The sequence below is a fragment of the Paramacrobiotus metropolitanus genome, unplaced genomic scaffold (genome assembly GCF_019649055.1).
Source record: "Paramacrobiotus metropolitanus isolate TYO unplaced genomic scaffold, Prichtersi_v1.0 Parri_scaffold0000035, whole genome shotgun sequence".
Taxonomy (NCBI): domain Eukaryota; kingdom Metazoa; phylum Tardigrada; class Eutardigrada; order Parachela; family Macrobiotidae; genus Paramacrobiotus; species Paramacrobiotus metropolitanus.
The window spans coordinates 1,141,047-1,164,835 of NW_026570255.1; the positions used below are offsets into that span (position 1 = coordinate 1,141,047).

The following is a 23,789-nucleotide window of genomic DNA, read 5'->3' on the forward strand; positions in this document are numbered from 1 at the left end:
CGGCTACGATCTTAATTTTTTTTTTATAGAAGATGAACATCCATGAATGTCTTCGCTGTCAGGACAGCGTCATATCAGCATTCGTGCTTGTACTGAACTTCTTAGTGTTCTGTACGAACGTTCACTTATACGTACGTACGGTCTGCCCACCGTGCGCTCTGATTGGGAACCTCTCATTATTCTCTTCTAACCGTCTGCATACGTACTAGTATTTAAAACGCACAACCAACCTCTACCGTTGTTCCAAAGTTCCTGTCGCTTCGACTCGCCGCACAGAGAAGTAAGCAATATTAATTATAATCATAGCGTAAGTAATAATAATTCTTGGCAAACGAAAGCGTATATTCGGGCCCATCCAGTGCCTGTTGTTGTGGTGAAGACCGTGCTGCAAGTAATGCCAGCGTGCATCTTCTTTTTATTTCATCAGTAAAGCTATCACGTCGCATCCTATGGTTTTCCGCTGCTCGTTTCCCCTAATCCAAGATTAGTTTTAAGAGTACTTTTAGTTGGCGGAACTCCGCTCTGCACATTGTGGTTAATTCAGCATGACTTCCTTCTCCCTCGGCCGCCTCACATCTTCAAGACTTCAGCCATGCCGAGCGGAATAGGGCGTAACAATAGCGTGGACGTACTGGGCGACGACGGGATGATGCGGTATGGGAGGGTGGTGGACGTGTCCGACGACGGCCTCTTCATCGACATGCTCTGTCCCAACCGACGTCGGGAACCCGTTCCGTACCATAGCGTCTTCCGACCGAACAAGATGAGCAAGTGCGACCTGAAACGAGAGCGCAACAGTTCCCTTACTGTCCTTTCCGTGGAAATCCTGTTACCTCAGACGCCATCGGGACCGTGGATTTGGTTGCCTGGTGAATCAGACAGTTTCCTATTAGAAAACGCGGCCCACCAGCACACTGGAGCTGTAGTGCACTGGCGCAGTATGGGCAACGGAAAGTCATGCACAGATTTTCTCCCCATCGAACGCATCCGGTTGCCTGTTGAAGAGGCGCTAAAACAGCGCCGAATGATGAGAAACAAGCGTTGTGCGGATGATGAAGATGCTGCTCAATCAGACCATATTCGTTCAGGAACCTTCGTGAAGCGCACTGAACAGCTGGACGACGAATTTCGCTCGGTGTCCGCAAAAGACGTCGCGGCGCTCATCAAGCGCCTGGATCTCCTGCAACTCTCTTTCTCGTGTGACTATGAAAACAGTGATGACCGTGATAACCCTTTCTATCATGTGGACGTGGTGGACCTCGTTGATGGGCAGTTGGGGTACCTGTCCGAAGTGGGAGCAGCAGAGAGATCTCAGGTGAGAAAGTGGTTTAACTAGGGTAATTACAAGTAAATACAAGGTAAATAGGGTACCTACAACGGCTACAAGTAATTCAGTGCGGGTCCTCGGATTATTATTTCGTCAGATTGACTTGTTTGTCGTACGGTTTTCAGTGGGGCAGAAAGTTGCTGCGAGCCATGATGGTGTCGAATGCTCATGGTAAATTGTCAGAACTGGCAGCGATAGTTGCTGAAGAGATGGCGCTGCCGGTGGAATTGTGGCTGGACGTGTTTTCCTACTTGGACACGGTTACCCAGACGCAGCTGCGCGCGGTATGCGCCGCTTGGAACGCGCTGATGGAATCACCAGCGCTGCGCTGCCGTATCATCGTCGGAGACGAGTCGTGGGACTGCATAAAGCGAGAATACCGGGTATTCTTAAGCTTGGCGGCGGTTTACAAATGCTTGCGCCGTGAAACACAGCACATTGTGGTGGACATTCGACGCCGACGGCTGGATTCAGGAAACATAGTGGCGCTGTGCGACATGATTCGCTTCGTGGCAGACCAGCAAACCGAAATCAGACTAAAAAGTGTGCTCTTCAGCAAACTGGTGCATTTCCTGGTGTTTACCCACGGCGTACATGATGTTGTCCTTGCGGACGACGCCTGCTATAAACTGACATATTCGAGCTCCGTGTGCTCCCGCACACTACCGTTGCAGCATTTCATTGCGATATGCGCCAGTCTACTATGTAATACCCTCGTCATGGCCAACTGGCAGGTTTGTTTGGTATACAAGTACCTTCGACGAGGGCGAGGACGTTATCCCGTAGAAGGGATCGTTTGGGCAAAGGTCCCTTCGGCGCGACTGACGACGGGTAGTGATTTCCGCTGCGCATTCCTGGATGCCTTGGAGACAGGATTGCCGGTACTTACGGATCAGAAGCTGGAAGATGTGCGCCAGGAGTTCAACTCCCTGGGTGATTCTCCTAACGATGTCAGTGTGAAGGATGCCGTCTGTGAGGTAAAGTAACAGTTATGAGCTGTTTCCTCAGTTGCTGTTCTCCGGCTTCATAAACCACAGTCCTCATGATTTCTGCAGTGGCTAAGCGCGGTGCAGTCGGCTGATCCACGTCCCTCAACGCACTACCGCGGGAAAACCTGGCACGAGGACGACTTGCAGGGTTTGCAGCTAGAAAAACTTTCGGTGTTGTCCGGCATTTTCTGGTTGGGCACGGACTGAGAGCGATGGTCCCGTGGGTTTCGGCTGCTTAACAATGCACCTTTAGTTGCTTGAGCACCGTCGTCCAGAGTGGTTGCCTCGGCTTTGAGTATTCGTCTGCCGATAACAGTAAGCAGTGAACAATATTGTCGAAGTTCTAAATCATTTGCTACATTTTTTCTTTCATTTTATTTAGCGATTCTTTTGATTTTTACCTGTTGCACTTTCAATCACAGAACTGTATTTGCCCTCACAAACGCGAAGCGCTTGTACGTTCATTTTTGGCACGCCTGTTGTGGCGAACCCTAAGTCTTTTGTAATAAAGTTCGCTCAAACAACCTCTGGTTTCATTGGTTTCGGCATTAGATTGCTGTTGAGAGGAGGAGTGACCTCCCCGCACACCCGCACTGGTGCGGGTGCTAAGTTGTTTTGCTGTTTTTGCTAGTGATTTTCTCCATCTACCAGCTCTTCGATCTGGTAGATTCTTCAGTTGCTAGCCATCGTCGTCTGAGTAACTTGCTGCTATTTTGGCCCCGCAGCATTCTGAATGCTGCGGGAGCTTCTGTAGTGTCATGTGAATGGGATAAAGTGTGCAGTTGATTGTCGGGTGTCTTGCGTTTCCGCATAACTCGTAGTATACAACACTGCTCACTCTGCAGGATAGATTCCGTTTCTGTCTCTGTCCGTGGATTCTTCCTAGATCCACCATCATACTGTCATAGATTAATACAGTTATTATTACCATGTCGCCGAAGACTGTAAGTACTCCATCGCAAGCATCGGTGCCGTGCCGTGAAGACAGTACGCAACACCAGTGTGCAGTTTCCAAGTTCTGGTTGATATCTCCCGTCAAAAAAGCTATATATTCTTAGCCCATGCCTTTTATTTTTAAAGCTCTTGGTCAACGAATCATGATTGCCCGAGGGGTGCAGGATTTTTTTTAGGAGAATTTCGTAAACCGTACTTCGCAACCTGTGGCTGAGTGGGTAAGACCGATTTTCTCCCCATCAAACGCATCTTCTGGTCAGAGGAAGAGGCACTTACTCTGCGTAGTATCATTAGTATGATGAGAACCAAGCGTAGTGACACATGAATATTAACAAAACTACTTTAGCTGCATAAAGACAAGTGAAAAACTTTCTCAAAAACCATGGCACATGCAGTTGGAATCGGATAGTCTGTCAGCAAAAGTAGCTGGATACGGTCAGTCCGTTAATGAAAATATTGCATTCTATTGACAAAAATAACGCTACTACGGGACAGCTTGTCCCACTGCAAATCTTTCAGTCCATCCACGCACCACTTCTTCCCACGGTAATACGAGGAAGGACGCGGATCAGCTGAATGCACTGAGCACAATACCTGAAGATTAAGACTTAAAGTGGTTTTTAAAGCAAACGAATGCCGGTAAAATATACAGCATAACAGTGAAATAAGAAACTACCTTGCAAGCAAGTTCTTGAAACTCTTCAAACTTGGTATACCCGAGTGGGCTCAAAGTGGATGGAGGATACCCAAGTGGGCTCAAAGTGTACCGGAGCCGTCCCCATATTCGTTCGTCCGGTACCGGCATCGCCGACTCCACGGCATTCCACACTGCGCAGCGGAAACCTGGACCAATCCGCAGTCGATTTGTAGGGAGTTCTACCACGCTTACACATGTGCGGCGATATCCACCCATGATGCAAGGAAAGCACGCATTAACCTTGCACTTGGTCAGGAGGATCGTACTGCACGGCAGACCGTCGCATGCGGCAATGAAATCACGTAGCGGCTTCCCATCGAACCTGACTTTTGACAGACCAGACGGATGCAGGGCGCACTCGTCGGTCTGGAAATCGAACCCATCGCTGTTAATCTGCATGGTCAGGTTTCAACCGCTTAGATGCAGACTTCTCAGATGTGCTCCGGATTGTTGCTGAGATACGTAGCGAATCATGTCGCACAGCATCATCAGGGCATTCTTGTCGTTCCGCTGCTCATCGCTCCAGCGCGCGACCACCAGGTGCTGCGTGCATGGGTGCAGGCGTTTGTACACGGTCGGCAAATCAAATGCATCGTCATTACAGATATACTGCTTGGAGTAATCCCGTTTTCCAATCAGAACCCGGCTTCGCAGCGCTGGTGTGTCCATCAGCTGGTCCCACTGTGCGCACACTGCGCGCAGCTGCATCTGCGTCACCGTTTCCAAGTACGAAAATACTTCCACCAACAGTTCCACTGGAAGTATCATCTTGTCGTTTTTTGGCAGGTTCTCGTCCTGTAGCTGCGATGATTCGATCAGTTCCTGATACACTTCAACGACGTCCTCCTAAAAATCGAATAATATTCCCAAGCCCCTTGGAAATCCCAAAGAGTTTCCTTAGTAAAATAGCCTGGTTCGAAGAATTATGATGTTCTGCAGCTTTCTCCTTGTCCAAGTACCGCAGACGGTTGTCTACGAGATCAACTATCGAGATCGTATCACTCCCGAAATACTTCTGCTTCACTTGTTTGATGAGCGGCTTTATTTCTTCGGCGGACAGCGAGCGGAATTCATCATCCAGCTTCACAGTACGCATGACGAGGTCCCCGGGACAAATAAGGTCTTTAAACGCAGGGTCATACACAGACCAGGAACACCAGGTTTTCGTTGCTGCCTGCCGGCAGCCATCCGATGCACCGAACGTTGAGGGAAGCGAAACAAAAAAACGTATGCTCCGCACGCAACGCAGCAAAATACCAGACGCTAACGAAATACGTTAGAATCTTATTGTTCAACACCTACCTCCTTCAAATTCCTTTTTTAGGCCAACGATTCCAGTTCTGGACCAAAAAAGCTTTGTCGGAGGGAACCCATTCGTTCCGTCTGCCGGGGCATCGAAAACCCACGACGAGCCCGCGGTCCGTAGACGCTACGACTTTACCACACTGCAGTACTCCATCGTCTCCGGAAACTTCCACATCAGGCTCCAGCTGCGTGTTCTTTGCTATCGATGGTTGTGGTTGTGCACTTGCCATGATGTCGTCAGTCACGGACTAGATATGTTTCTTGTCTTCGGTATTCTGCAAACAGTAAATCTGGGGAACGTCGCTATAAAATTACGGAAGGCAGAATTTCAGATTTTAAACGGCATTTGAAGCGACTGCAGTACAGCTGTGGTTTTGCAGGCTCTACCGGTTGCCCTAAAACTGGCGACCAATTCACAAGCGCGCGTACGTACAAACACAGCTTTGAAAGCCGTTGTAAAAGTTGCACGGACCGTGATTGCCCAGCTTGTCTTCTGTCATTCGGTCAGCGCAACCGTATATTACAATAACAAGGTGGTGGTTCTCTCACACAGTTCCACAACTACTTGGAGGTGCTACACGTTGCACGGTTGTACTGATAAATGTAACAAAATAAACAGAAATCAATCAACAGAAAACATTATGCAAGCGGTACTAGCCGTTAATAATCGTTAATATTCCATGGAGAAATTTGTTACACTGCGGAGAGACTAAAGCCCCGGTCATACTTGGTGTTCGAAGCCTTTAAAACAGTTCTAATCAAAATATGTGTTAACAGTATGACCGCAAGCTGTTCTAAGCACCTTTTTCTTAGAACAAAAAACTGACCACTCTTTGCACAAAATCTTTAAAACATGTTTTATAGCCATATAAAACTTGTTTTAGTGGGGAGGGGCCTAATCAAACTTCTTAAGGTGTTTTAATACATTTAGACAATGTAGCGCTCAGGACCGGAACTGGATCCTGGTCACACATTCCCGTTGTTTTTTTTTATTAGCACAAGCCAGTCACAGTGCAAATTTTGTTATTAAAACAAGATTAATTATAACAGGAAAATTTCTCTTAAGTTGTCCGTTACATCCATAGTTCCAAAAACGGACACCGCATTTCCCCGTTGAATTTCGATAGACAGACGCTGGCGTAGAAATTCATGTGATCGCGGTTCACCAGTGTGCTGCTGCAGTCGCTTGCCGATTTCCTTCACTAGAGCGGATGCCGACTTTCCCCATGGCCCGAGTGTTTCGAAGGCCAAGGGCGCGAAAATGTATCTGCCGTCAAGGCACGCGTAAAGACTGGTCTTCCTGTCTTCGGCATGGGCAGCGGCGGATCCAGCGGTTGCCGAAGTGGACTTGATGTGCGATGGGGCGACAGTGTCGACGCAAGTGACGTCCCAGGCCAAACACATGCCACGTTTCCAGGCGAACGTCGTGCACCCGTCCGGGCGACGATCGGACGTGTGGGATGTGCCGCGGGGCTCGAGCTTCGCTGGGATACCCGCCGAAACTAATGATCGGCAGACAATACTGTTTAACCCGCCATGGCGAGCGTGTCTACCGGCAGAGAAGGAGCATGACAGCCCGTGGTGGCCATAAACGTCAACTGGTTTGCGGCATTTTGCACATGAGTGTGCTTCACAGATTACTGCGCCCAGCCTTAGACCGACTGAAATCTTTAAAGTATCGTCATCGAGGAGGTTTCCAATGTGTGCCGAAGGCAGCGCATTCAACCAGATGCCGGCTTCTGGTTTAGACTGGGCAAGCAGGCGGGCTCTGTTAATTTCGTCGTCGCGAAAAACGTTCAACAATGTTGACAGCGACGCATTGCAGAGCGGTAGGTCCCATGATCTCTGAGACTTTTGGAAGTTGAGTTCGGGGGGATCTGTCTGGCCACTCTTCACTTTCCACTGTTCCCGTGCAACAGTAGTGTCCACTGCAGCGTGATTGGGAAGAAGCAATGACATTAGCGCAGATGCGGAATGAATCGAAGCCAAGTAGGCTGGGAGAGCTAATTCTTCCGCTCGACGAATGCCAATACCACCTCTGCTCACGGGGAGAGACGCTTGCCGCCAACACGGATAATCATTCTTGTTGGTGCGCACATTGCACAAGGTCTGAAAACACTCGCGCGTCACTTCGTCAAGCTGGTAGAGCTGTTGCGGTTGCTTCCACGCGTTGCAGCACCGTAACATGTTCCCGTTGTTATATCAGCCGGCAAATGCGGATATTGTTTGAATGGTACACTTAAAAAAAGTGCGTCCAACTGTCAAAAACACATAGGTCATACTTTGTGAATTTATTTTCAGATACGGGTTTTGCTGCTATCATTTAAACGCACCCCATACGTAATAATTAACAAAAAATTGTAATAATTTGACCGTTTGTAATACTTAGCATGTAATAAGTTACTTTGAAGGTAACTCTGTTTTGCAGTAAGAAAATCTGTAAACATTGCGGTTAAACCGACTTACACACCAAGCAGGCGGTTTAGTTGATACGGCGTGCGCTGTACTATAAGAAGCATCGTTGTCAAGTGTATTTGAAGCGGTTGTGGCAACGGGCTCGAAAACATCAATGCAAGCAAGCAGGTACGATGTTTTACACCCAGAAGTCAAATTGATGTGATGTAGATGTGGCTCGTCTAATATTTTTTTCCGGCAGCCTACCTGATGTATTTTTAGAAAAGAAGCACCTGGCGTTCAGACCATAGTACAGGATCTGATGGACGTCCCATATGTGCCAACTGTTCGAAAGAAAAGGCGCATCGAAAATGTTTCCGCAACTGACGCCATCTTTGAATGTTCTTATTTGTGTTTTCCGCAACAAAAATGGTAAAAGTGATTTGATGACATTTAATGTTATGACTAGTGGTCAGGAACACAAAAGTCGGATCCTGTATCGCATCAGCGTGAAGACTTTACCTAAACGCAAGGTAAAACGTGAAGTCGACATTGTTCCGAACGCACCAGCATATTTTTTTCACCAAGTAGATTATCCGTTGTCAAAGCACAAACTTTCCAGCCAAGTTCAACATTCAGTTGAACGAAAGGGAAAGAAAGAACCTGAGAACTCTGTTGCAGGTACGATTTCCAAAAGATTTACGCGACACATCTAAAACGTGATTTGGTTCAGCAAGCACCAGAATGATTTCTTCTACGTAAAAGATGTCCCGTGGATCAAACGTATACTCCCCAGCAAATTTCATCATTCATTTGAACGAAGCCAAATGAAAAAAGCTGATGATTTTCATGCGGGTATGATTCTCCTTTATTAATTTACGCAGCGCAAACTGAAAAAAGTTTCGCGCAAAGCAGGAACCCTCCTTAGCATGGTTTTGCTGAATCGAAAGTTAAGCTGACTTCAGTGCTTATTAATAGTAGTGGCAGCAAAGCATAAACGTAGGCACACAACTTCAGAGGAAGGAAGTCCATATCCATCATACCAAGCGGAAGTTTAGCTTTTATATAATGATTTCGGGTCATGAAACCAAATTTCCAAATTTAAAGAATGTGATCGCATTTCCGCATGTTAAAATAAGATTATGCGCCAACTCCGCTTCCGTCGAATCAAGCAAATCGTGAGCTTTATTTACGGAAATGTTTTCTTGAATTATTTCGTTTTGCTTAATTTACGCTTATAATTTCAGCCTTTTATGGAAACACAACTGACACCCGCTTTTACATCGTTAAACAGAAGCTCGAAGGGCAATTGTATGAAAACAGTTAGTCTTCAACGTACTGTGCTGAAGTTTGCTTATATCCTAGAATGCTCCTTCCTATAACAGCAGCCGTCTCACAGTTTTTATGGGAAGCATTAAAAAGTGCCACGAATTGGTGTGCTAGGAGCGCGTGCTCCATTAATGTGACTGCGCCTTTCTGAGTGGCGTGAAATGCCACTGGAGAACAAACGGAAAAATAAGGAATCTCCGAATATTAAGGTCTGTATGTCTAACATGATGTTTTGTAAATATGTAGGTAAAAAATTTGTGTGTAGCACCAAGCGGCTCTAACTGATTTCACGGCGATGGATATAATACGGAGATGCGGATTTGAAACGTTTGTCAAAATTGCTGGAATAGTCAAATAGCAAGAACAAATAAGTGTTCTGGATCATGAAATGTTCACGGTAAGGTTTGGATGTTTAACTAAGCGATTGCAGTTAGCTTAGAAAATGCTTCATGCATTCTCCTTCTTTTGTCCACTACGCTCTGCGCGTACGTATTACAGGTGCTAAGCTACAGCTGTAAAATAGAAGTTAACGGTTTAAGTAATATTTTTATCTTCCTTTGGTGCAACGGAATACAGGGCGCTATCTTAAAAACTGAAATACATAAAATCCAGGAGGTATTATCACCCCCTGTTTCCACCTGTCCGTTCGAATGCATCCGTTCAACTGGTAGAGGAGGAAAGCTTGGACTTCCTATCGGTTTGGAACATCACCACGATTACGCAAAGGTAAAAGCACTCAAGTTTCGAAAAGCCTAAAACAAATGTTTCTTCCAATCAAAAGCACCCGTTGGTTGTGTAAATCGTGTTCCATAAAATTTCAAAAGCTGTGATTCTTTCGGCTTTTCTTGGGTTGCATATCACATGGTTATTATACTGGTGGTTACTTCAGGAATATTTTCTGATTTCGGTGGGAAGCCTAAGACCATTCTGAGGCCATCGGTTCGTTGTCGAAAATATATCGCGCGATGCCTGTACGACATGGTTTTCGATCCGAAAACGGAAAAATATCATATTTACCCAGATCCCGAGAAATATGTGCGCCTAACCCGGGAGCTGTTATTCACCAGGCAGTTGTGCAGCTTTATAGTTCAGAGCATGTAAGAACGAGTAAGCGGATTATATTTTGAATGGATAGTTTTTTTGATTTGATTTTCAAGTAGCTGTTATGCAGGGTGAATTGCCAATCGACATTTTCGGGGATTGCCAAAACGTTTGCGCGCGGTAACAAAATTTAGTTGTAAGTAACAGTGTACCTGTTTCTAAGTACCTTTTGATTGCTGTTTTTTTCAGATATAACGGGCAAGAAAATTTTTCTGGCGTTTTTTCGCTTCGAAGTGGAGAATGAGATGCGGGAAGAAAATATGCTGGACTATGACTTTGTCAACGACACGGACTGGGATCACGTTCTACCAGTTATGGAAAAAATTCGGTGCGCAAAAATGTATCAACATGTTTGCGTCGAAGCATGCGAATCAAATGGTTGCAAATGGATGGTAGTTGGGGACGGCATCTGTAATCCTACGTGCCGGCAGTGTGAATACAAACAAACTGTAAGTTTACACAAAGACTTTAAAATTCCACATCTAATACTAGTAAGTCGTAGGCGGTAATACTAATGAACAGTTTTGTGCAGCATACCATCAGAGGAATGCCCCTTTTGAATTATCCAAATACTGCCAGGAAGAACCAGTTAGAGGACGGGATGAATTATTTTGCGCCAAGCATAAAATCATTGCTGAAAAACAAGGACTACCCACAAACGTGTCTAACGTTACACCTTAGACCTTAGCGCACGCGAAATTGCATTTACAAGGTAGCAGTGGCATTTCCTTGCCTCATGTGGAAATTTTAGTAGCTCAATTGTTGTATTAAATTTTTTGTGAGGACTTGAACATTTGGGAAATTCCGTGCTTGGTACGACTGAATTGCCTGAACGCTGCGAGGGTGGAAAGTTGCCCGAAAACGATAAACAGGAAGATGTTGCCACCTTTTCTCCAGAACCAGAATTGGATGAATTATCTGAAAGCCCCAAAGACGTTGAATTGCCTGAACACGAAGAATTAAAAGATCTTTTCAGTTCTTCTCCAGATCCAGTTTTGGCGGTTGTGGAAGCTGCAAATAACAACGTCGGCGACCTCAGTTGTTCAAAAAACCTTAACGATAACGCGGAATCGAAATCGTTTCAGATGTTGCTGGACAATTAAAAGATGATCGTGCTAGATGCTTTTATAGCTGTTAGAAATGTTCTACGTTTAGAAATCACACTAAATTTTGTAGCATTGTGATGGTGTTAGAGTTAGATAACGTGGAGTTAGATAACATCAGGTATATTTCAAACAAAACTAATCCGTTATTTTTTAAAATCGCTAAATAGTTCATCGATTGTCAGAAAGAAAAGGAAATACCCTATGACAAAGCATGTCGAACCCCCCAACGCGACATATGTAAGCGCTCATTTTCCCAGCGCCGATCCATTCCAACTGCATAAGCTGTTTACTCATTCGCCTGAAGAACGGAGGAAGTTCTCTTGGCTTGCGTTGGACGTGAGCACGTTGATACGGATCTCAATAGCTTAATGTAGCACATAATGTCCGATGCAGCACATAATGTAGCACATGCAGCTTAATGTAACACATAATGAAAGAACTCTCCAGCAAGCGACCTCAGAAGCCTCACTCAGCCTAACCATGTCTGCGGGGTGCGGTACGCAAGCTTGAAACATTGAGAGAGAGTATGCACTGAAAGCGACCACCTTTGCGGAGCGTTATGATATCTGCATGGAGCATTTTTTAACGGCCCGCGCTCAAGCTCTGACTCAGACTCTGACCGCTCAAACTCGGACTCTGACTTTCCAAACTCTGACTCTGAATCTGACTAAATAACCTAAGAATAACTTAAGAAACCTAAGAAACCTAAAAAAACTAAGAAACCTAAGAAACCTAAGAAACCTAAGAAACCTAAGAAACCTAAGAAACCTAAGAAACCTAAGAAACCTTCAGAGTCAGAGTCAGACTTTGAGCGGTCAGAGTCAGACTTTGAGTAGTCAGAGTCAGAGTTTGAGTGGTCAGAGTCAGACTTTGAGTAGTCAGAGTCAGAGTATGGGTGGTCAGAATCAGAGTCAGAGTCAGAGTTGGAGTCTAGGCCTTTTTTACTACTTTAGCCAAGGCTCGCCACCATCAGAAGGTAGCCTCTCATCACGCGGGCTCGTCACCTAGCTCACGCTGGACAAATGACTGCACCACATTTACTAACTGCACCCCGGTGTCGACCTCGGAACTCTTTCTCCTTGAGTTTCTTGCATTTGCCGAGTCACAGCGTTGCCGTCTGTTTGACTTTGTTTGCTCAAATTGTTTAGTATTCCGTTGAAATGCTAAAGACACGAACATGTCTATCGGAGCATGTGTACTGTGCCTCAGATGTACTCTGAAGATGTGAATGACTGGAATTTGGAAATGTCAGTACTGATCCCTCTACAACTTAAAGAGCTTATCTAAAATTGGGTTTTCGGAAATTTGCCTTGTTCCTTCTACACCAAGTGAAAACTGGGAACAACAAACCGGCTATTACCGTCTGTAACCGTCCAAAACGTCCGGACGTCTGAGACGTCCGGACGTTTTGGACGGTTACAACCGTCACATGAACGAACTTCTTCGCATAGGATTGGCGCCGACATGTTCTGCATGCGGCAGCGATAAAATCTTGCGCGCACAGATTTCCAAGAAGATACGTAAATGACCAGGGATACAAGTAGGGGTGTGTTTTTATAAATGAAGCACTGGCCACTGCATAGGCATCCACGGGATTTGCTCGAACAAAACTCAACGCGCGACGATGTACATACACCGCATTCGCCGCTCACGCCGTTAAAGAGTTGCTGCAGCCGTGCCGGCGTTCTTCCGGTCATTCTGCTTGCCACAGGAACGTGATGCCGGTGACGAATATTTTTATATGGGCTGCTTTGTCGCTTTGTCTGTGCTGTGTTACCTAATCAAGGTTGTGGCTGCTTGGGTTGGCTGCGCTATATTAAAGAGCATCGGGATCGGGAGCGGAAGCGGGGCCGGGATGCGGCATATGTGGAACTCTTGACCAGTGATGAATAGCAGTAAACACAGCTCATAATTGTTTCAAGATTATATCACTTGCAGATATGTTCACGATGGTATGATTAGCTGTAAAATATTGACATACGACTGCAGTGCAGTAAGCACAATTTTTGTTGATTGCTATTGCTAAATCACTACGGTTTCTTAAAGATGGGTTGGGCATAAAGAAAGAGTCCAGGAAGGCGTGATGAAACATAATTCGTACAGATTGCCGAGAGCGCTCTGTGAAACGCAGCAATACATTCGTCAGCACTGTCTCAAACGATAAACCAAAAAAAGCAATATTTAGCCTGATTAATCCAAAAGACTCAAACACAAAAACGAGCGGAATTGAGAAAAACCGAGCAAAAACTTTCCAATCAGCCGAAATCAAAGCCAATTTGATCGATTCGGCCTGTAATTTAGCTCGGAAAAGAACGTAGAATAACGTAGAATTTTAACTACACAACATTTAAAGAGCCACAGAAAACAAGTATGAAAATCATAAGATCGAAGACCACAGCAATAAGCGAAGAAAAAAAGTTCGAACATAAAAGAGCACCCAAAAAACAAGTGTCATGAGAACGGAAACCTGATATTACCATGTTATAAATTAAAAATTGCTGTTGTTCAGCAGAGAGCGTTGATGTACCTAACGTTGCAATTTCGGCTTTGGGGGTGGTCTCTAGTTTTTTTATGTAAAGAACTGGAGTATAATAGTAACCGTGTTTTGCCAATACACGGAATGGGGCGATTAGGCACGGGACAATTTTCATGAAATTCTTAAGCAGAGATTTTGATAGCAAATTTCTGGCCAGCCCTTTAGACGTTTATCTGGTTCAACACTGCCTCTGCAAGAGCTACTGCAGCTACTGATACTGTAAATTACATTAGCTACTGTAAAAAGCTAGAACCGGCGATTTTTTGTGCAGCTCGTATTGCGGCAAAAAATCAGGGAAATACTTCTAAAAATCAACTAGAAAACTAACTTATCAATTAATTTTCCGAAAAAACAAATTTTCGGAAAGCTACCAAGTGTTTTAACTGGATAACTGCATACTCGCCAAAGTATGAGGAAATAGTTGTTGTTTTACCTAGACATTCATTGTGTGGTGTATCGATGCAGCACCGCGAAGAAAACAGTGTCGTTACTCACCTCTAGTAGAGGTGAGTAACGACAGAATGTTTGTATTTTCTGGTCACACTCGTTCATTTCAATGTAAATTACCCACAAACGTACTTTTCCAGCCACTGACTACCTGCTGATTTTTTCACATTGTCAAGATTGATGAGCACGAATTCAGGCCGATAAAGATCTCCAGCATGGCGGAGGATTTATCCCCGGCCTTGTAGTGAGAGAGGGTGCGCCAGAACGATGTCATATCGTCGTCGTTGGACACGATCAACGGTAACCATAACCGCAAATCGTTATTATTTGATTTTGACTTTGGTAAGATTGAGTGAGTCTAACAAACTTTAGTGATGTCCGTTAAAAGGAAATAAAATGGTGTTGTGAAAGCGAAAGCAAACCGTGCTCTTGAACTAGCACAAACTTAATTTCCGGTGCTGGCCCTGCCTCCAAAAGCAGTAAGTACACTAAGTGCGACCGCCCTGGGTAATTATGACTGTTTCGCTGCAGTAAAACGCACTTGCAGTTTCAGCGCTTGTTGGCTCTTGCAAACCGCAACAAAAAGTGAGAATAGCCGCTAGATGAAGTGGCTCCACTTTTAGATCTGGCCGCTGCCTGGCCCTGGCCGGGCACTGAGCACGAACCTTCCTCCCACCGGGAGGCGCGCACTTTGCTTTTTAATATTATCAAACCCCTCTCTCAGATATCAATCATATCATCACTTTGACACTGATCACTTTGACACTGTCTAAATGTTATTTGTGAATATTTTTTCCGTTTAAAGATAATTTTTATCCAAAATATTCTCCTTACCTTCGTGAGAGCTCTGGCTATCATAAAGAAAGGCCAGAATGCCCATTGATGGGATATTACACCCCTGCCCCTGCCAGGGGCACCCCATAAACCACAAAAAACCAGATTTACAGACATCAGAGCTCTGGCATTATGCTCTTACTCTAATTATCGTACGTCCCTAACAACTCCAAGAATAAGAGAGCTAGCAAAATAAAATTAAAACATGTAGAATGTCGGTAGAGTCAGAGTGAAAATGTTTGAAATCAAAAATAATTCTGTACGAGAAAAGTGTGTACACTGGGCGTGCATTTTCCCGTATACCAGACTCTGTGCAGCCAGTAGGCGCAGCCACGCGTCCGATCACTTCGGCCGCGTTACATTTCGGCCGCACAGGTTCATTTCGGCCAACGTTCATTTCGGCCGTGGCTCACTTCGGCTAACACTCATTTCGGCCAACACTCATTTCGGCCAACGCTCATTTCGGCAACTGGATGTGTCGGCCATCTTAGGCTCTCTTAGGTTTCCTGAGTTTTCGTAGGTTTGCTTAGGTCTTCTTCTGTTTTCTTAGGTTTTCTTATGTTTTCTTAGGATTCTTAAGTTTGTTAGGGTTTCCTAGGTTTATTATGGCTTCTTGGGTTTCTTAGGCTTTCTTAGGTTTCTTAAGTTTATTATGGTTTCTTAGGATTCTTAGGTTTCTGTTTCTTAGGTTTCTCAGGTCTCTTAGGTTTTCTTAGGTTTCTTGGGTTTCTGTATAGGTTTTCTTATGTTTCTTAGGTTATGGACCTATAGTTTATTTGGCTTTCTTAGGTTTTCGTATTTATTCTTAGGTCATTCTCAGATGATTAAGATCTGATGATTTCTTTCCGTTTTTTAAATTTTTTTCTGGGTGTCGTGCGGCTAACTCACCCGGGACGATTGACTTCGTGTGATCGATCTTATAACGGTCGACGATGTGTTAATAAGAACCCTTGGAAAGGAGAGACATGATGGTGCATTGGTGACAGTAGGACTTCCAAAATTGTTTGAAAAACAGTGGGTGCTGGATGAAGTAGAAATACTTTGTAGAAGAAAAGTTCGTGCTAACGATAATTATTCAGCTACTTTTACGCTGCAGAATAAAAGTTTTGGCAAGGCCTATTTTCGCCGAAATGTACTTTGGCCGAAGTGAGTTGCGGCCGAAATGAATGACGGCCGAGATGAATGGCGGCCGAAGTGAGTGGCGGCCGAAAAACTTTGGCCGAAATGAGCGCGGCCGAAATGAAAACGGCCGAAGTGATCGGTAGCCGAGAAGCCACTTCATCTAGCGGCTGCAGTACTTGGGCACTTTTCAAGTATTAATAATTATACTGCAGCTTTTGATGCCATTCTCAACGCAAAATTCAAATCATTATCCCTCTTTATCCATTGTCACTGTTTTATATGATTTGATCATCCCGGAGTCTACCTTTGGCTGCTAGTTACCGTGTTTAGTCTGTATTCGAAGGAATTTGTCACTGGAAATGACTCGCGCCTAATAATTCTCCAGTCCAGCTCTTTCATGCTTCGGAACAGGCCCAGACTCCAACTCTGATTCTGAGTCTGACTCTGACCGCTCAAAGTCTGACTCTAATTGTGAGGGTTTCTTAGGTTTCTTGGGTTTCTTAGGTTTCTTAGGTTTCTTAGGTTTCTTAGGTTTCTTAGGTTTCTTAGGTTTCTAAGTTTTCGTAGGTTTTTTAGGTTTCTTAGGTTGTTTTTTGGGTTTCTTAGGTTTTTCTCAGGTTATTCAGTCTGAGTCAGAGCTTGAGCACGGGCCTTTGGAACACTGTGTTGGTCGGCTACTGCTAGTTCCACTTACTCAACGTAAATTGTGCATTATTCGTGCAGCAACGGTAGGCTCGCGATGGATACGTCCCATGACAATTTGCTGGGTAAGAATGCGGGTTAGCCATTCCTGTTGCACTGTCAGCAGCGCAGACGAAAAGGATCGCTGAAGTGCTGCGTAACCACTGCGACGACGTACGACAAATTCCATTTAAATTGTAACGGATAGCACAGTGCAGCTAGAGCTAAATTCCGCAGCAGTTCAGGATGATAGAGAAACGTGGAATGTAACTCCTGTTCAATTACATCGTGCATTGCACTACTTTTTATAGCGCCCCGTGCCAGTAGCGCTCTGGCGATCTTGATACAGATTTTGATACGGTTTTGATACAAGTACTTAGGTACTTGGGAAAACCGCGGACCGTGAACCGCAGAGAATAAATGATATTTATTCGCCCCAGCAATTAGAGGAACCCATTTTGCACACGGACGCGCTTACCTTGTCACCAGAATTACCCGCAATCCCGTCTGCTCGGGTGGAATCCCCAGAAACTGACTTTGAAGAACCCGAAGTAAGTCTCATGCAGTGGATTATGTCCTCGTCATTGTCTTTGCGTTATTTCATCGATACCTTTGTTTTGAGTGCTCTTTTCTTACGCTTTTCTATGCGCTTTTTAAATTTTTCGTTATTGCAGCAGAACAATCTTAGCAAGCGAAGCCGTTGAAGTATTGTATGCAAACTTTAAAATAACCTGATGTATAAAAAGCTTGTCTGATTTGGAGTGTGCCCTGATACAACTGCTTCTAAATTAAGCGCTTACAAATTTGGTTGTGATTAAGTAGATACACCGACTTTAGTCTATCCACGGCTTTCCCCTCAATCGCACACGGTGTTCGGAAGAGGAACAGCAACAGCTTCCCTAGTCGAGCGGACATCGGAATTTGAAGGGCCGACAGAAAAGAGAAAACCACCACAAACCAATTCGCACAAAGCCAGTGTCAACAAAGCGCAAAAATTTGGACAGCAAATTTTTTCGCGATCCCTGCCACAGTCGTGTATTCTTTGCTCTTTCACTGTTTCAAAGTTATCATGTTTAGTTGCAGACTTTCAGTGTTCGGTGTACACGTGTTCCAGTGTTTCACTGTTTCAAAGTTATCAAGTCTAGTTTCAGACTTTCAGTGTACGGTTATTCTTTCGTTTTGGCGGCCCCCGGTCGTTTTGGACGGTTTAGAGGCTGAAACTACCGGCGGTCGTCTCAGACGACCGGTCGTTTTGGACGGTTACACATGTGTTTCAGTGTTTCAAAGTTATCATGTTCGGTTTCGGACTTTCAGTGTTCGGTGTACACGTGTTTCAGTGTTTCAGTTTCAAAGTTATCATGTTTAGTTGCAGACTTCCAGTGTTCGGTGTACACGTGCACATGTATATTTTAGCTTTAGGTTTCTATGTTTTAGGTATCCCTTTGTGCGGTTTCCCTTAGTTACCAGAAAGAGCTTCAGAGTGTCGATGTTTCAGTGTTTCAGTGTACATGTTTCTGGTTTCCTATTTTGTAAGCTTCTGCTTTCTGTCTCATTTTTCGTGTTTCATTGCTCTTACTGTTTCGCTGTTACAGTTGTTTCAGTGTTCGGGTTTCAGCTGCGATATTTTCAAGGTTTATGCTTCGTTGCGAAACCAGCACATTAAGATGCTTCGCTTCACTCGGGTGTTGATTTGTGTTTATTGTTTTATATTATATCGAGATGCTCTAGTATAACCTTAAGGTGCTTGATTGTGTACAACTCTTGCTATAACGCACTAAAAAGTTTTATCCCAGCTCGGGTAATCTATGGAGATATTGTCTAAACGGGAGCGTTATTATACTAAATTGTATGCGTAACGTTAAACTGGTGGTGCGTGGTTGCGAGGCTACGTTTTGAACCGCGGACCGACTGGCCGATTTGAACTTTTTGTCGTACATTGTGCCTCAAACTGTGTTGGAGCCTGCAGTGCCGTTAATTTCCAAAATGGTGCCGTGATTGATTAAGTCAGTCTTTAAAGCTGTCTCTGCTCTTCTTCAAGCTCGTCAAGTTAACAACAATTATTCGAGCGTCGAAGATTTAGAAGAACTTTTAGTGAACGTCACTCCGCTGTGCGAATTGTGGTCCACTGCGCAAAGGGTTTGTTTGTCTTCTGGCTGCCCTACACCTTCAACCATGCCAAGCGGAATGGGCCGGAACACCAGCGTGGACGTCCTGGGCGACGACGGGATGATACGGTACGGCCACGTGGTAGACGTGAGGGACAATGGTCTCTTCGTCGATCTGCTCAGTTCCAACCGACGCCGTGAATGGGTTCCCTACAACCGCGTCTTCCGAATGAAGAAGATCAGCAAGTACGAGTTGGCTCAGAACTACAGTAGCCAACGTTCGGTCCTTCCCGTGGAAGTCCTGGTACCGGAGACGCCACTGGGACCGTGGATCTGGTTGCCCGGAGAAGCGGGCAGTTTTGATTGTGATGGGGCGCGCCGCCTGTGCGCGGGGGCGATCGTCAGTTGGCGACGCCAAGACAAGAGACAAGAGCCTTGCACCGATTTCGTCCCCGTCGAACGCATTCGCTGGCCGGTGGAGAAAGCGCTTACTCTGCGTCGGATGGCTTTCCCGCAGGCAGTAAGGAAAGTCAAACGTTCTGTCTATGACGAAACAGATGCAGATCAACCAGATCATATTCCGCCTGGGACCTTCTTAAAGCATGTTTTGCCGCTGGGCGAAAAGTTTCGCTCCGTTTCTGCCAAGGAAGCAAAAGAACTAGTCAAGCTACTGAATTCTCCGTACTACAAATATTCTCTATCTTATAACTTCAACTCTTTTTCTCGCGTTGACGCCGTGGAGCTCAAAGATGGTCAGTTAGGGTTCCTCTCCCAAATGGGTGAATCCTGGCAACGAGAGTTCTCGCAATCGTGGGTAAGGAAGAGACTTCTCTCGCTTGAAATCGTTTCCCTAACGTGCACTTTGCGATATTCAGGAGGCGAAGAATTTAGATAAGAGGCTGTTGTCGATTCTCGGCGAATTATGGCCGCACGAGACCGCGACACCGGAGAACATGGCGCTGCCGATGGAATTGTGGCTGGAGGTATTCTCCTTCTTGGACACGGTAACGCAGACGAAGCTGCGCGCGGTCTGCGCAGTGTGGAACGCCATGATGGACACACCAGCACTGCGCGACCGTATTGTGGTCGGCGAGCACATGGATTCCGAGGAGATTTACGGCAGATTCTTATGTTTGGCGGCGGTGTTCAAATGTCTGCGTCCTGGTACCCAACACATTGGGTTGGTCGGTCGGAGCAAGGGGATGGACATGGACGAAGTGTTCGTGCTGTGTGCCTTAATCCGCTTCGTGGCTAACCAGCGAACCGGAATACGCCTGAGAAGCCTACAGCTGAGCTATTTCAGGCTTCGCTTGCAGATTGCCCGTGGTGCTAATACCGCTGCTGTTGGTGACTGTGGTCTGCATCCGCTGGATCCATCCGAGCTCCAGTCGGATGCAGAAAGCGGGACGGTTCGGCTGTCGCATTTTATGGCCGTATGCGGCAGTCTGCCGTTTGACAGCATCTTTATTGCCAACTGCCGTGTTACGTTGAAGCACCGCCTTGCGCTCCAAGTGGGAGTTCCTGAAAAAGAGGTCAGCGTGTCGATGAACGCTCCTTCAGCGCGGCTGCCAAACACCCACCAGTTTCTCTGCACTTTGTGGGACGCATTGGAGGCGGCGTTGCCGGAACCAACTGACCAGATGATTCAGAAACTGACCGACACGAAGCTACAGCAACTGCGATGCAGTTGGAAGGAAGAGGTTCAGTTCGAGAATCTCATGTGCAAGGTAGGATTTGCCGTTAACGGGTGGCGTCGTCATGTGTGGGTATTTCGAATGTTGAAAAATGGAGTTTTGGCTATTTGTAGATGCTGTGTGCGGTGCAGTCGGCTGATCCGCGTCCATGGGCGCACTACCGCGGGAAGAAGTGGTGTGAGCACGGCCTCCAAGATTTGCAAGTGAGGAAACTGTCGCGTATTTCCGTGTATTTCCTTGATGAGTTGGAAAGAACCAAAGCAGCGTGGGGCTTTTGAAGACCGGATAATTTTGCCCGCAGGCTGCATATCCGACATCATTTTCTCAGCTTCTGCCTTGATATCCGACTGAACATATGTATGCGTTGGAACGTTGTTATTTCGTTGTACCCTCTCGTCGCTTTCATGAATTTTTCCACATTGACTGTTAATTATTTTGTTTTCGCGTTCGGAAAAACATAATAGTGTCTGCGCTTAAACGTTTTAACAGCTTAATGCAGGATACAGATTGAGGAACCTATAACAAGAAGAAGTTGTGCCTGTTATGGAACTGAAATTTGCCAACAGCTGTGACGGCTGTAGCAGGTGGCTATACAGTTTAGATGAACACATGCCTTCACAACCTTCAGCACTACATTCACTCCGTACACGGTTCCGTTTATGTTGTCTCCACAGCCAATTTATGGACATCGAAGATAGCAATTTATTAGCGTTATCGTATATATAGAATTTGTTTATGTAATTTTTTTAACATTGCAAAACTATAGTACAAAAGATAAAGTTTACTCCAGCATCTGATCATGGAAGTCTTTGTGAACGCACCGGTCAGAGATGGCCTAATTACAGATAGATTTTGCATTATTTTATTCGACTGGGTGGTACAACCGGTTTCGATTTATAGAAACGGAAGACGACCTAACACGGGCGAAATCGCGGTGTCGAAAATAATAGCATCGCAGTCTGCATTTGCATAGGTCCCTGTATATTAATAAAGGTCACGCAATTCTCGGTTTTTATTCGTCCTAGTTGCAACTACAGTAAAAGAATATTTTTCCTAGTTATTCGGTACACAGCTTAGAGCTACAAATAAGTTGATTCATTTATCACCGAAATAAAATTTAGAAAAAAGGTAACGAAAAACTGGCAGTTGTGCAAATGCAGTCGAAAGCCCCTGGTGATACGGGTTCACGGTCGCGGTGGACGCGTATCCGGCCACTGCGGCACTTTGCCCATTTTCAAGAACGGTTTATCCAACAGCTCATTGGCACCTGGTCGCGTGACCGGATCACGTGACAGACAATCCGCCACAAAGTCCCGCAGTTCGTTGGGTATATCGTTGGGAATAATCGGCGATCCACCACTACCGATGTAGTACATGGCGGCCAGATCGGTCTTCAGGTCCACTTTCTTCCCGTCGACTTCCTTGACGAACCGCGGGAATCCGGTGATCATCTCCAGCACCACACAGCCGAAGCTCCAGATATCGGTCTTGCGACCGATGTTGAAGCCGGTGTCGTTGCCCATGATCATCTCCGGGGACATGAAGGCCCACGTGCCTTTGCCGTGCGAGACCTCCTTCGGCTGGGTCATGTTGGCCAACAGCCGCTTGATGGCGCCCAGATCGGCGATCTTGATTTGGCACGTGTTCCAGTCGGGACTGCTCAGCAGGATGTTGACGCCCTTGATATCGCGGTGGACGATCTTTTTCGCGTGCAAATATGTCAGGCCGTCGACAATATGGTGGGTCCACTTTTGGAAAAGTGCCGCGGGAATGTGATGTTTTGCCGCGGCGTGAAGCGTCCCACCTTTAATAACGACACAGTTAAACAAACTAAATAATTACATGAACAGTAGACAATAAGAATAAGCACACAACTATCAGATTCATTAGAATCTGTTTGAGTTACAAAAAAAAATAATTTTGTCTTAGTGGATTAAAACTCAGCGATAAAGTTCCAGTTTCGGATTAATTTAACGCAAGGCAATTTTCAAAGTAATGTGAATGAACTAATTAAAATGTACGAAAAACGAGTAACTAATTATAACTGAGTAAATAATTAAAATATGGGCCTGTTTAACGCAGTACTAACGGCAAATGTAACGTTAAAAGTAGAAAAAATGTTAGTCGGAAATAGTTTCATAAAATAGTACAAGCAACATGATCGCAAATTTACCAGAACAATATTCCATAACGATAATATAATTCGGCACATCAACTATGCCGGTTTCTTGGGGATTTTGGTGCGCTAGATGACGCACCAAATTCGGATGCTCCAAGCTGAGGATATTCCGTAAATCAATCTCCAGCGCATCCGCCTGTGCGCGGGCATTTTCCCGGTTCAAATCCAGATGGGCCTTTTTTACCGCGATCTCGATTGGTCGAATGCCATCCGTGCGGTTGGCTAGGAAGACTTCGCCTTGAGCTCCGGACGAATCTATCATCCTAATTAGCTGATACGGAATAGGCTTACCAGTATTAGACGCCATAATAAAATAAGTCTTTTAAAATTGCAAAGATAAAAGAAAACAGCGCTTCTTTAAGGCAAATAGTGGTAATTTAAATGCGACTTATCCTTTTATGCTGCGCATAAACGTGCCACACTTAAACGAAGCCGAGTTTTCTGATCGTCTACGGTATAAGCGTAACTGTTGTCTGCTACAGTTGGAAGCCGATTCAAGTCAACACGGTGATAGCGCCGCCGATAAGCCCGCTAATGCGTTCCATCAAATACGGCACCGATAACAACGCTACATGTTTATCAGATCGGCGATAGGGTTGGGCCGTGACGAGATTGCCGTCGTGTTTAAACAGTTTCCGGCGCGTTTTCAAGGACAGTTTATACCAACGTAGCGGCATGTGTGGCCTATCTGTGGCGCTAGCTGTTCTAATAAAAACGCCAGCAGCAAAATTTAAACCGGCTTAGAAATGCGCAGGCACATATAAGCACTGTTTGCGTTTCTAGTAGCGTTATCAGTAGCAAAACCGGCGCTGATAAATTATTGAGTGAGAGTGAATACAGAGACAACTTCTTGTCCGTATAAATAACATGACATTGTGAACAGTGGCACGATTCCGGTGCGTCATTGTTAAACACGAGGAAGGGTAGCTGAAAAAAATGTGCATTATTATGAACTCTGCTTTGTGCCAAAATAATCCATAGTTTTTGCT

General features: G+C 45.4%; 2 protein-coding genes across 2 annotated transcripts; one reads left to right on the forward strand and one right to left on the reverse strand.

Moving 5' to 3' along the window:
- Nucleotides 1-539: 539 nt before the first annotated feature.
- Nucleotides 540-2,689, forward strand: LOC129589497 (uncharacterized). Its single transcript, XM_055484274.1, has 3 exons — nt 540-1,315; nt 1,453-2,304; nt 2,383-2,689. Exons 1-3 carry the CDS (start codon nt 593-595, stop codon nt 2,521-2,523), a joined length of 1,716 nt encoding a protein of 571 aa, XP_055340249.1. The 5' UTR covers nt 540-592; the 3' UTR covers nt 2,524-2,689.
- An 18,926-nt stretch (nt 2,690-21,615) lies between these two features.
- Nucleotides 21,616-23,479, reverse strand: LOC129589475 (uncharacterized). Its single transcript, XM_055484252.1, has 2 exons — nt 22,795-23,479; nt 21,616-22,425 (listed from the first exon to the last, which is right to left on the reverse strand). Exons 1-2 carry the CDS (start codon nt 23,105-23,107, stop codon nt 21,806-21,808), a joined length of 933 nt encoding a protein of 310 aa, XP_055340227.1. The 5' UTR covers nt 23,108-23,479; the 3' UTR covers nt 21,616-21,805.
- Between the last annotated feature and the right edge of the window lie 310 nt (nt 23,480-23,789).

What these genes read in the sequence shown, in the direction of transcription:
- LOC129589497 (XM_055484274.1), top strand. Translation starts at nt 593, where the DNA reads ATGCCGAGCGGAATAGGGCGTAACAATAGCGTGGACGTACTGGGCGAC. An exon ending in GAGCAGCAGAGAGATCTCAG is followed by an intron (nt 1,316 to 1,452) that starts GTGAGAAAGTGG and finishes TACGGTTTTCAG; the next exon opens with TGGGGCAGAAAGTTGCTGCG. An exon ending in TGAAGGATGCCGTCTGTGAG is followed by an intron (nt 2,305 to 2,382) that starts GTAAAGTAACAG and finishes TGATTTCTGCAG; the next exon opens with TGGCTAAGCGCGGTGCAGTC.
- LOC129589475 (XM_055484252.1), bottom strand. Translation starts at nt 23,107, where the DNA reads ATGGCGTCTAATACTGGTAAGCCTATTCCGTATCAGCTAATTAGGATG. An exon ending in CGTTATGGAATATTGTTCTG is followed by an intron (nt 22,426 to 22,794) that starts GTAAATTTGCGA and finishes TCGTTATTAAAG; the next exon opens with GTGGGACGCTTCACGCCGCG.